General features: G+C 38.6%; 1 protein-coding gene across 1 annotated transcript in view; it reads left to right on the forward strand.

Moving 5' to 3' along the window:
* Positions 1-1,023: 1,023 nt before the first annotated feature.
* Positions 1,024-13,731, forward strand: part of LOC102753941 (coatomer subunit gamma-2) — a gene marked incomplete at its 5' end in the record, with an annotated part of 23,515 nt that continues 10,807 nt past the window's right edge. The window contains 5 exons of the mRNA XM_006758003.2: positions 1,024-1,157; positions 1,683-1,750; positions 3,449-3,637; positions 11,224-11,319; positions 11,618-11,861. Of these exons, the coding sequence (XP_006758066.2) occupies positions 1,024-1,157; positions 1,683-1,750; positions 3,449-3,637; positions 11,224-11,319; positions 11,618-11,861 (731 nt within the window). The remainder of the gene's footprint in view (positions 1,158-1,682; positions 1,751-3,448; positions 3,638-11,223; positions 11,320-11,617; positions 11,862-13,731) is intronic.

Below are 13,731 nucleotides of genomic sequence, written 5' to 3' on the forward strand. Positions count from 1 at the left end.
AAATTTTTGTCAAATATTGGATATTTTAAATTATTTGATGTGAAAATTCAGGTGTTCAGATTTCCCCTTTCCCTATGCTCAGAGTTTGTTATTGTTGCTGTTTGTCGTTGTTGTTTGTTTACTGACTTTCCTGGGCTAATTCTGCAGCTTTTATTCTTGATCATGTGCAGTCATTGAAGTCTTTGCTTGGTTAGCTGAATCGTCAGATAATGATTTGACATATTTTCTTAAATGCTTTAAACCAGCATGTCTTTCACCCTTTTCCAGTGGACATTTTGTGTGTTGGGGCATGCCTTCCATGCTCTTGCAGTTTATAACTCTGCCTTAGGCTTCACTTCCTGCTTGCTCAGAACCTCAAAGTCAAGCATAGGTGAGAAATTAAGGCTCTGTCAATCTTTCCTGGGCATCTGCACAGCCTTCCACATGCACATGGCCTTTTAGATCCCCAGGAATATGTCAGAAATTATCAAAACCCACTATGGACATCTCATGCCTCAGATTTTCCTTTAAGTTTTTTGTGTGCAGATTTTTGTTTGTCCCAACTGGAATCACTGCCTCTGGCAAATACAATGTTAAACAATTGCCACTGGTTTTGCAGGACAAAATCCCTGGGGATATAGGGCTCTTTTCACTAAATGAGCTATGAGTCAGATAAAATAAAGATTAGGTCCATGAATGGGACTTTTCTAGGGAACACTCGTCTGATCAAATAGTGACAGTTCTTGGGGGCAGGGCTTTTGAGGGAGCTCCAAACACATTTGCCTCCTGCAGTGGCTGCTGGGCTTCTGGCTTTTTTAGCTATGAGGATTGTTGCAAGCTTTTGCTAATTTCTAGAGTGCTGAAAAAGTTGATTTTGAAAATTTATGCCAGCGTTCTTATTGTTTTTTATGGAGGAATGGATTTTCAGAGGTCCTTCATCCATAATTCTAAAAGTGCTTTTCAATCTGTCTGATTTCAATTACTGTGCATATTGCCTCTGATGTTTTTGATATCTAATGATGGTCTATTTATATTTACTGACAGCCATGAAAGTCCATTCTTTGATTTCATTGAGAGCTGCTTGCGAAATAAACATGAAATGGTTATTTATGAAGCTGCTTCAGCTATCATTCATCTTCCTAACTGTACTGCAAGGGAGCTGGCACCTGCTGTTTCAGGTTGGTTATATATTTGATAGCTGGTTTTTGTTTCTATTCTTATGTTTGTTTTAAGCGCCAAAGGTCTTCAGGATAAGTATTAGGAATGATTTTTGAATCTTAGCTCTGTATATATAGATACCTTTGCATTCTGATATGTAGATGATTATTTTAGTTGCTTTATTTCTTTTTGTGAAGTTTCCCCATATAAAACATTTAAAAATAACTTTAATTCCTTCAGTTCTTTGTAATGTTTAAAAAACCCATTTACTCTTATAACTATAAATATTCCTACCACTCATATACTGATGGGTATGTTAATCCTTTTAGAAAAAAGAATAAACTTTGTATTCTGTATTTAAAGTTTGTATACCTCAACAAAATGTGCTTTTTCTATTTTTGATGACACATTTTTCATGTGAAATTTTGATGCTGTAATCTAATTTCCTTATGCATATTTTGACTATGATTGCTCATGCACTATATTTTCAAATATATGCTCTATGACGAAATGAGCTGTAGTCAGTGATCTTTTTTCTTTTCTAGTTCTTCAGTTGTTCTGTAGCTCTCCGAAGCCAGCTTTGAGATATGCAGCTGTGAGGACCTTGAACAAGGTAGGTCATTTATATCAATGTTTGATTGAGAAACATTAATTGTGAAGTGTTTGGCTTTCTCTCCAAGGGTAGTAAATATGATTTATTAGCTTTAGTTCTGTAGTATCTCACTTGTATTTGTGGCCTTAGATATGGCCATTTTCACTATCATTCAACTAAAGATTATAATTCATTTCTGACTTTTAAGCACTTTATAGTGCCATAAGTGGCTGTTTCCATTTAAATTAAAATTAAATTAAAAATTCAGTTCCTTAGTTACTAGTTACACCTCAAGTGCTCAGGAGCCATATGTGGTTAGTGACTATTCCATTGGATGGTGTGGATATAGAACATTTCTATCATTGCAGAAAGTTCTCTTGGATATGCTGGTCTATAGTAGCCACATCCAATAGAAACAAAATGGAGTCACATATGAAAATTTAAATTTTATAATAAACACATGAAAAAATTTTTTAAAGATGAGATTAATTTTAATAATACATTTTATTTAACCTAGTATATATAAAATGTCATATTAACATGTGATCAGTATAGCATTTGAAAAGATATATTTGGCCTTTTAGTTTTTTCATTCTAAATCTTACACATCTAGTGTTTTTTTTTCTTAAATATTTACGGTATATCTCAATTTGAACTAGCCACATTTCAAATGCTTAGTAGTTACATGTGGCTATTGACTACCATGTAGCATGGTTCTAGAGGCTGCATTACAGAATACGTTAAATAACCATAAAAATTTTAAATGAAAGTTTAATATAGTAGACGACTTGTCATAAGGTGGTGAGTGATTGGTTATGGGTTAATTATGTGAATAATTGGAGGACAGAGAAGTTTAGAGCAGCCAAGGAATAGCAATGTGAATTGTATTCAAAGAGTTGGTATAGGTCCATATTCCTTCATCTGTGACCTTGGAGCCAGATGTGTCTCAGAATTCTGTATTTTGTGAAATTTAGAAAGGTTCTACGATGCTATATCTTATATACTAACCCCATTGAGCCTGGAGCTGTAACCACCATTAGACACATTAAAATTTCTGTATGATAATATGATTATCCTTGGTAAGTGGAATAAATTAAGACTTAATTAGTTTTACAGTGTTTGGGTCATATTTTGCGGTTAAGTGAATTTTGAGGCAATACTTTGCTGTTTTCAAATTTTTTTTATTGCTATAGGCAGAGGTAAATGGCACCTACAAAAAGAAACAGAAGAATGGCAGACATGTTTTAGTGACCATGAGCAATCCAGTTTGGATGGAATTTGTTTGCTTAAATACAGAAGTGTCTTCTAAGTGATAAGATATTAACAGTCTTTGAGCAGTATTTACCACGTGAGGTCCTATTTTCAGAGAACCTAACATCCAGTTGAATGGGTATCAGTGTGCACAGGTACTATAAGGAAAAACAGGCCAATTGTAATAAAAGACAGACTGTAATATTGTTAGAAAGATTATACAAACCTGGGAAGAAAAAGTGCTATCCTGTTCTTTGACTATGATTGTTAATCATTCATCAAATGATATATCATACCTTTTTAATTGGAAACATTCTTTTTGAAACAATTTTAACCTATATTGTCCCATTCAGTTTTTAAAAAGCCACTTACCTTAAATTACAATTTCTACTTTTCGCTTCTTTTTTTTTTAAATTCTGGTTTTTATCAATAGCAATTTGCTTAATATTTTTCTTGCCCTTCCACAAGGTGGCAATGAAGCACCCCTCTGCTGTGACTGCCTGCAATCTGGACTTAGAAAACTTGATCACAGACTCAAATAGAAGCATTGCTACCCTGGCCATTACTACACTTCTCAAAACAGGAAGTGAGAGCAGTGTGGACAGACTAATGAAGCAGATATCTTCTTTTGTATCTGAAATTTCAGATGAGTTCAAGGTAAGAATATGATCATCTTCCACTCTCTATGGCTTGCCTATTTCTTAACAATATCTTTTGATGAGCAAAAGTTTTAAATATTTATGAAGTCTAATTTATATTTTTTTGTTTCATAGTTATTACTTTCTGTGTCCTGAGAAACCTTTGGCTACTTCTACATCTTAATGATTTTTTCTTATGTTTTATTCTTAATATTTTGTGGTTTTAGCTTTTATATTTTGATCTGTGATCTAACTTGAATTGATATTTGTGTATTATGTGTGATAAGTTCAGTATTTTCGCATACCAATATCCAGTCATTCCAGCATCATTTGTTGAAAAGACACATTGGCATGCTTGGACATCTTTGTCTGAAAAGCAGATAACCATAGACTTGTAGGTATATTTCTGGGCTCCTTATCATATTCCATTGATCTATTTATCAGTACTATGCCAATACCCACTGTATTTTATTATAGTTTTATGGGTATCTCTTCAATGTCAAGTATTGAAGTAATGTGGTCTTTAAACTTTGTCCTTCTTTTTAATAATCTGGTTTCTTTGCATTTCCATATAAAATTTAGAACCATTTTATAATTTCTATAAAACAAAGCCTGTTAGGATTATGATTGGGGTTGTGTTGAATCTATAAATTAATTTGGGAAGAACTGACATTTTAACAGTATTAATTCTTCTGGTTCATGAATATAGTATACCTTCCTCTTTATTTAGGTCTTTATTCTGACCAGTGTTTTGTAGCATTAATTCTAGAGGTCTTGCACATCTTTTGTTGAATTTATATCTGAATACTTTATGCTTATGACTCTATCTTATTAAAATTTCTATTTCATTGTTTGCTACCAGTATGTTAAAAAATCTCTCTCTCTCTCTCCCTCCCTCACCCCGCCTCTCTCTACTTTCCCATAACTTGGTATCCTTGTAAAGTACCCTTATCAGTTCTAGTAGTTGCTCTATACATTCCTTAGGATTATTTATATAAATAATCATGTCATCTGTTAATAGAGACAGTTTTACTTTTTCAATTCCAATCCAAAAGCTTTTCTTTTCTTTTTCTTGCCTTATTGAAATGGCTAGGAGTTCCAGTATAGTGTTGAATAGAACTTGTGAAAATGTGTTAGAGATAATCAGAAGAATAATAAATTTCAGCTAGAAGAACTAAAATAGAAAGACCTTATTCTTTTGTCTTATTTCTCAAAGAATATAATTGACCCTGTTTACTCTGTTATAGGATAAATCTAGTCTTTTAAACGACAAGCCTCGCCTGTATGTTTAAGCAGACATTTTGAATCTTTGGGAAACCTATGAAGGTCATTTTGTACTATAGCTTATTGAATGAATCTCCTGTGCTTGAGCATTTAGAGTTTGCAGTATTTTGCAATTACAAAGAACGCTGCAGTGGATAACCTTGTACATTTGTTTCCTTGAAATGTTAGCGGTGTATCTTTAGGGTAAATCCCTAGAAGCCCATATGCTAGGTTGAAGGGTAAATAAATAGGTAGTTTTGTAGAGAAAGCTAAGCTCTACCAGCACTGTATGAGTGTCAGTTTTCCCTTAGCCTCACCAATGGAATGTGTTACGTTTTGACGTTTGGCCAACCTGATGGATATAGTTTTAATTTGGATTTATTTTGTTATGAGGGAAGTTCAACATCTTTTCTTATATTTTAGGATCATTTAATATTTCTTTTTAAGTGTTGTCTGCTCATATATTTTCCCCATTTTTATAGGTGTCTTGGTTTTTTGTTTCCTTATTTAAAGGTTTTTTTGTACATGTATGTTAGGGATATTGGTTCTTTATCTATGAAATATGTTATTTTTTCCCAGTTTGCTATTTGTCTTTTGACTTTTTTATGACATCTTTTGTCATGCAAAAGTTTATTTTGCTGTAGTCAAATTTGTCAATCTTATCTTTTATTGCTTTGACTTTTGAATAATAGCCTTTCCCTTCAGATTATAGAATCTTAATGTTTCTTCTGGTAAGTTTACAGTTTCACTAGACGCCCCATGCATGAATTCGTGCACCAGTGGGGTCCCTTGGCCTGGCCTGCGGGATCGGGCTGAAACCAACTCTCCGACATCCCCCGAGGGGTTCCGGATGGGGTTCCGGATGGCAAGGAGGTACAGGCCAGGCCAAGAAACCCCACCAGTGCACAATCGGGGCAAGGGAGGGACGTGGGAGGGCTCCAGGATGTGTCTGGCCCGATTAACTCAGTCCCAATTGGCCAGACCCCAGCAGCAAGCTAACCTACTGGTCAGAGCATCTGCCCCCTGGTGGTCAGTGCACATCATAGCGAGCAGTTGAGTGGCCTTAGCATATCATTAGCATATTACACTTTGTTTGGTTGAATGGCTGACTGGACGACCAGACGCTTAGCATATTAGGCTTTTATTATATAGGACCAGAGGCCCGGTGCATGAAATTCGTGCACGGCGGGAGGAGGGCGTCCCTCAGACTGGCCTGCACCCTCTCCAGTCTGGACCCCTTAGGGGATGTCTGACTGCTGGTTTAGGCCTGGCCTGCGGGATTGGGCCTAAACCGGAGTCGGACATCCCTCTCACAATCTGGGACCACTGGCTCCTAATGCTTGCCTGCCTGCCTAATCACCCCTAACCCCTCTGCCTGACTCCCTGATTGCCCCTAACTCCTCTGCCTGCCTGCCTGATAGCCTCTAACTGCCTCTGCTTGCCGGCCTGATCGCCCCTACCTTGCCCTCCTGCTGGCCTGATCACCCCTAATTTGCCCCCCTGCTGGCCTGATCACCCCTAACCACCTCTGCCTGAGCCCCTGGCCTAAGTTGCAGTCTGGCCTCCCTGTGTGGGAGGCGACCTGGTGTATCAGGGGAAGGCACCACCCTCATTACCCCACTGCTGTTGTCACTGCTGGCCTGAGCCTGGGCCCTTGCAGCTGCTGCAGCTTTCTCCGGAAGGGTGCCCACCCTAATTAGCATGTTATCCTTTTATTAGTATAGCTAGATGTTTTACATTTAGATCTCTTATCTATTGGATTTTATTATATATGAAATGAGAAATGGATCTAATCTCATTTTTTTTCAATAACCTGTTGCTCCCAACCCCCCATTTTTATTCAATAAACTGTTTTTGCTTGTTATTTAAAACTAGTAGCCCAGTGCATGAAATCCTTGCACATTAAAAGGGAATTAATTGCCCTAACCGGTTTGGCTCAGTATATAGAGCATCCACCTGTGGACTCAAGGGTCCCAGGGTGATTCCAGTCAAGGGCATGTACCTTGGTTGCAGGCACATCCCCAGTGGGGAGTGTGCAGAAGGCAGCTGATCAATGTTTCTCTCTCATGGATGTTTCTAACTGTCTATCCCTCTCCCTTCCTCTCTGTAAAACATCAATAAAATATATTTTTTAAAAATAAGTCATAGGAAAAGGCGAATTAATATTCACAAAATAGCCCTCTTCTCCACCTAATCATTAAGAGCCTTCCTCATGGAAAATCCACATGCTTCTTCCTCACACCTTCTTAACAATAACCTCCTTACCTGACCCTCTAGACAAATTGGTAGCCACAGTCCACTAATCAGTGTCCACATATTCCTCCACCTTATCCAAGAAGTCCTCCAGAGAAAAAGACAAAAAGGCCAGCTGCAAGCACTGCTTACACTCTGAAGCAGGAAAATGAGACAGAGACGGAAGCCGATCAAGTGTGTTATCCAGGCAGTTAGCACTATGGGCAATGGGAGTTCAATCCCTCTGCGGAGCCCAGGGAGGCTGTGCAGCCCAGCACTGTCCACCAGAAATACCATGTAAGCCAAACCAGTGGCTTTACATTTTCTAGTATACACAAAAAAAGATCCTGTTAATACTTCAGCTTTGATAATGTTAGGTTGTAATCTTCTGATAATAAATCTGGTACCATTACAAAGACCCCATTTACTATTATGATTTCTCAGTAGCATGATGATTGCGCCACTTTCAATTTTAATTTATGACACAGCATTCCCAAAGGAGTAATACTATTAAGAAATTTGATGGAAAACTTTTTCTTTTCAGCATCATCTGTGGAATCAATGGAATCATCACTCAAATATGTGTGAAAATCTCCATAGAGTATATCCAGATTTTCTTCATTTAATTTTTGAACAAGCTCATTTTTTGGACAAAGAATTGCATGCTTAGATATATGTTTAATATTATCTATAGCAGTGGTTCTCAACCTTGGCTGCACACTAGGATCACCTGGGAATCTTTTAAAAATCCTGACTCCTGGGCCTCATACTCTGGAAATTGTTTCTTTGTTATGTGTTGGGGCCACAACATTAGTAACAAAGAAACAGAATTAAAACTTTATTGTGGGGAGCTGCTACAGTGTTTTGGACAGGTTCAAGCCTTGGACTGATGAGAGGGCACAGTCCTCTCATTGCCACATGCAAGTCCCAGCTTGGAGGGCAGAGCCCTCCCAGCACAATTATAGCCAACAGCTATAGTTGTAAGCTTGAACCTATGGTCCGAACACGTGGCCCCACGTGCCTGAGTGATATAGTTCAGGTGCATGTAGTTGAGTAGGATTGAAACCAACGAGAATTGTGGGCGACCAGGCTGGCAGGGGGGGCAATTAGGGGCAACCAGGCTGGCAGAGACATGCCTCCACGCTCCGAGGGCGGGTTCCTGCCTCAAACCCTGCCCTCACTGGAAACAGCTCCAGGAAACAGCTTGGGGGAGGGCGCAGCCATTGCAAGACAACCCCTGCAGGACTGACTTCCTTCTGCTTGGCTGCTGCGGTTGTGGTCGTGATGAACACCACCCATGATTTTTATATAAGTAAATACCACCTTTAATATATATTAAAGTACTATATGTACTTGGGTCTATTTTGGGGCTTTCTATTCTATTATGCTGTTTTCTTTATTCATAAATCATGATCACACACTTTTAAATATAGAAGCTTTGCAGAATGTATTAATATTTATTAGCTGCCTCTCATAACTCTTTATTTTCATTGTTTCCCTAGCTAGTCTTATGTGTATATTTTTCCTTATGAACTAGTGTTAACTTGTCTAGTTTCATAAAAAATCTCCTTGGTGTTTTTATTGGGATCACATTAATTTATAAGTTAACTTAATGTTAAGACATTTTAACCAAGAACAGTGATGTTTTATAATTTGTTCCAGTTACTTTTGTGCCTTTAAAAATATTTAAAAGTATTTTTATTAGTTTTGAATGTCTTAAATGCTTTTCCTAACTGTATTATCTTTTGTTGTTATATGTTTTAACCCATTATATCTTTTTAAAAAAATATTTTTATTGATTTCTTACAGAGAGGAAGGGAGAGGGATAGAGAGTGAGAAACATCGATGAGAGAGAAACATCGATCAGCTGCCTCCTGCACACTCCCCACTGGGGATGTGCCTGCAACCAAGGTATATGCCCTTGACCGGAATCGAACCTGAGACCCTTGAGTCTGCAGGCCGACGCTCTATCCACTGAGCCAAACTAGTCAAGGCACCCATTATATCTTTTAACTAGCTATTTTTCATGCAATGATTAGTATTATTTTTGCATTTTAATTTTATATCCTACTTCCTTGTTGAATTATTTTATTTAGTTTTATTATTGCTTTCGTAGGATTTCCAGGTATATTGTCATATCATCTGTAAATAAAGATAGTTATGTCTTCTATTTTTCAATTCTTATTCCTCTAATTGTTTTCTCTTGTCTAGTTGCACTAGCTAATAACTCCATAGTAATGTTGAATAATAGTCGATAGTGGCATCCTTATATTATTTCTGACCTTAGTGGGAATGCCTCTTGGTGTTCTCTATTTAGTAATATAGTGACTTTAGGATTGAGGTGTGAGTGTGTAAAATGGAACTATCTACCCCTTTTTATTTTTTTTTCAAGAATTTTTATTTTTAATGGATGTTGGATATTTATCAAAGTCTTTTCAGCATCTACGGATATAATCATATGATTTTTCTTTACTGACTCATTAATATATGCATTATATTAACTAATTTTCTAAAGTTGAACCATTATTGCATTCTTGGTATAAATCCCATTTCATGATGAAATATTATTTTATTGCTATAGTGTTGGAGTTGTTAGCTAATCTATCACTTAGAATTTTTGCATCAATATTTATAAATGAATTCCATCTAAAATTTTTTGTTTTGCATGTATTACATCTTTATTACGTTTTGGTATGATTGCTTCATAAAAAAAAACTGGATGTTTGCTGTGGCCGGGTGGCTCAGTTGATTGGAGCATCATCCCGTACACCAAAAGTTTGTGGGTTCAACTCCTGGTTAAGGCACATACCTAGGTTGTGGGTTTGATCCCTGGCAGGGTGCATACAAGAGGCAACTGATTGATTTGTTTTTCTTCATTTTCTATGTTCTGAAATGATGTGTATAGATTGGGACTATCTGGTTGTTGAGAAACAATTCCCAATTCTCCAGGAGTTTCTTGTATTTCTGCACATCTTGCAAGTTAGGCACTAACTGCCCTTTGTTTCCTACTGTCCTAACTTAGTTCCCTTTGTGTAGTGCAAGGTATCTTCCAACCTTAGAAAATATAGTGTCTCCCTGTACAGGGCATATTTCAATACAGCTCTAAAAGACAAAGCTACTGTTCCCTGTAGAGCAGCGGTTCTCAACCTGTGGGTCGCGACCCCTTTGGCAGTCGAACGACCGTTTCACAGGGATCGCCTAAGACCATCCTGCATATCAGATATTTACATGATGATTCATAACAGTAGCAGCATTACAGTTATGAAGTAGCAACGAAAATAATTTTATGGTTGGGTCACAACATGAGGAACTGTATTTAAAGGGCCAGAAGGTTGAGAACCACTGCTGTAGAGCAAAAAGCAAACATGCTCACTGTCCAGTATAAGAAAAATAATGTTTCCCTTCAGAACAAAAGACCGGCATGCTTATTGCCCATTGTAAAATACTCAAGTGCCATACTTCAGTGTTCTTCTCCTGTAATGCAATGGACTGCAGGTCTCAGTGTTATCTGCCCCTTTTTGCATTGTCCAGGGGATTGGGGCTCAGGAAACTGGTTCCAAATACTGGTATGGTAGCTTCTGCTGTTGCAATGAGTAATTTACTGTCTTTCATCTCTGATCCTGGAGTCTCATCTTTTCTACTAGCATTAATGAAATTGTGGCAGGCTTGCTTGTTAGCTTGCAAGTAAGGTAATATCTCACACCCTTCTCCCTTGACACTGGTCTTTAAAGTTGTGGTAAAATTATTCTAGAAACCATTTTGTAAAGTAGTTCTATGGTAACTTTCTATTTCTTCTATGGAAATCAGTCTGTTCAAGCTTTTAATCTTTACTGTTCACTTTAAAATTTTTATGTGCTTATTTATTTGGAGCAAAGGAATGGGGTCTTTTGAATGAACTTTTTATTTTCCCTTGAGGTCTCTTGGCTTATCTTTCATGAAGAACCATTGCAATTTTGAATAACTACAGCGCCTTCTTAGCTTACAGTAAATGAAGTATGCTTAGTAGCTAAAGTTATAAAGATGAATGTCCTTTCTGTGTTGGTCTTTTTATGGGTGGTAGTAGTACAGTCATTACAAAGGTGAATGGCCTTTCTGTTTGTTTTTCTGCAGGTGGTGGTTGTACAGGCAATTAGTGCTCTCTGTCAGAAATACCCGCGAAAGCATGGCGTCATGATGACTTTCCTCTCCAACATGCTCCGAGACGATGTAGGTGGACTAGTTTGTAAATCATAGGAAGTTGCTCTCTTAAATTCTTATGATTTCCATTAAATGTCATAGTATTTAAAGCAGCATGTGTCTCTCAAATAGCGTGCTTACTTCTGGTTGCTGACTTATCATTACTAAACATGCTATTGCTCTAGCTTTCCCTGCAGAAAAAAAACACTTCTGTTTCTTTCATAAAGGAAGGGAAGGGAAATTTTAATATTATAAGCGTAAGCCTTGGAGTATAAGCATTTCTCCAAAAAGCATCCTCAGAACGAATGGGAGTTTTCTCTTTTGCCAGGGAGGCTTTGAATATAAACGGGCCATTGTGGACTGCATCATCAGCATTGTGGAAGAGAACCCTGAGGCTAAAGAAGCAGGTCTAGCCCACCTCTGTGAATTCATTGAGGACTGTGAGCACACTGTTCTGGCTACAAAGATTCTACACTTGCTGGGCAAAGAGGGCCCCAGAACGCCTGCTCCCTCCAAGTATATCCGCTTTATTTTCAATAGAGTCGTACTGGAAAATGAGGCTGTTAGAGCTGGTAAGTCATTGGAACACTGATAATGGTGTAACTGCTGATCTTTTTAAATGTGTAATTCAGGGGGGTGGTGATGAAATTGGAAAATTTCTACTTGATGGTGGGATCCTTCCTATACTTCCCATGTCTGATAAACTTGAAATAGCCACTCATGAACTTATTTCCCATTTTCTCTTCAACTCACTATAATCTAGCTCTCTTCCTTAAAAATCCTCTGAAGCTATTTAAAAAATATATCACTTATAAGCGAGTTGGAAAATCAAGTTAAATACTCTAATGTTTTTATCTTTGTTCACCTCTCAGTCAGTTTAATGTACTATTGACTAAACTATCCCTTGGCTTCCACAATAGCCTGCATCTTTCCATCACTCCTCAGCCTTATTTATAGAGCTTCTCTTCCATTCCCTAAAATAATAGTTTTCTTAGGGGTTTGTCTTGTTACCATACACACTTATTCTGGTGAGCATTTTCAGAGCTCTATTCATAGGCGGTGACATTGCAGTCATGTCTCTTTCCTGAACTTTTATGTCCAACTATCTAAGGCACTTCTAATTCAACTTAAAACTAAACTCACCCAAACCTTTATCATCCATTCCTTTGCAAAGGCAGAAACTTATTCTCGGTTTTATAATCTCCACCTGTTCTTTGGCAAAATTCTATCAATTCTGACTCTTTAATATTTCTTTGTTCTCTTTTTCCTTTATTTTCATGGGTGCTGCTTTAGGCTCTCCTTCATTTCCAGTGCCAACTAGTGTGACTGCTGCCACTCTTACAGATCCAGTCTGTACTCCACACTCTGCTACAAAAATGGACTTTGCATTTAAAATCTGCTTATAAGTTTAGTGTAGCGTACTCTGCTGCAAATACACAAATTCATGCTGTGTTTAACATCCTATGTAATAAAAGGGTAATATGCAAATTGTCCCCTTGACTGGGAGTTGGACTGGAGTTCTATCAGGAGGCAGGGCCAGCCTGCCAACTGCCACGGCCCCTCCCCCTGGCGTGTCCCGCCCCCTTTCACTCCCCACCCACCCTGATTGGGGGTGGGGCCGGCCGGCCTCCCACATTCCCTCCCCCTAGCCATTCACAAATTCGTGCACCAGGCCTCTAGTCCATACTAATAATCTATACTAATAAAAGGGTAATATGCTAATTAGACCAGACATCTTCCGGACATCCTTCCAGACAAAGCCATGGTGGCGGGGCTGGGCAGAGGCAGTTAGGGGCAATCAGGCCAGCAGGGGAGAGCAGTTAGGGCCATCAGGGAGGCAGGGGAGCAGTTAGAAGCCAGAGGTCCCGGATTGTGAGAGGGCTGTCCGACTGTGTCCCCTCCCCCAGGCCGTGCCTAAATTTATGCACCAGGCCTCTAGTCTATACTAATAATCCTATCTAATAATAGAGAAACATGGTAATTAGCCGTACCTCCGCTACCCTTCCCATTGGCTAATCAGGGCGATATGCAAATTAACTGCCAACCAAGATGGCGGCCGGCAGCCAGGCAGCTTGAAGTGAACAGGAGGCTTGCTTGCTTCAGTGACGGAGGAAGCCAGTGACGTTCCCTGCCTGCCACTGCCGGTCTCTGAGCTTGCAGTTTAAGAAACATTGTTACAGATATAGAAGCTAAACAAAACCCCAGAAACCTGCTTTCAGCCAGCCGGGCTTCAGCCAGCAGGACCGCAACATTGTTTCAATTATAGAACAAATGCAGATCCCTGCTTTCAGCCAGCAGGGATCTCAGAACTGAAGTGAGCAGGACCACAACAGTTTTACAATTATAGAACCCAAACAAACCAGGTACCTGCTTTCAGCAGCCGAGGCCTCAGAGCTGGAGCCAAGCCTCAGAGCTAAAGCTGGCCCAGAATTAAAAAAAAGA

This window comes from Myotis davidii, unplaced genomic scaffold, assembly GCF_000327345.1.
Source record: "Myotis davidii unplaced genomic scaffold, ASM32734v1 scaffold2395, whole genome shotgun sequence".
Taxonomy (NCBI): Eukaryota; Metazoa; Chordata; class Mammalia; order Chiroptera; family Vespertilionidae; genus Myotis; species Myotis davidii.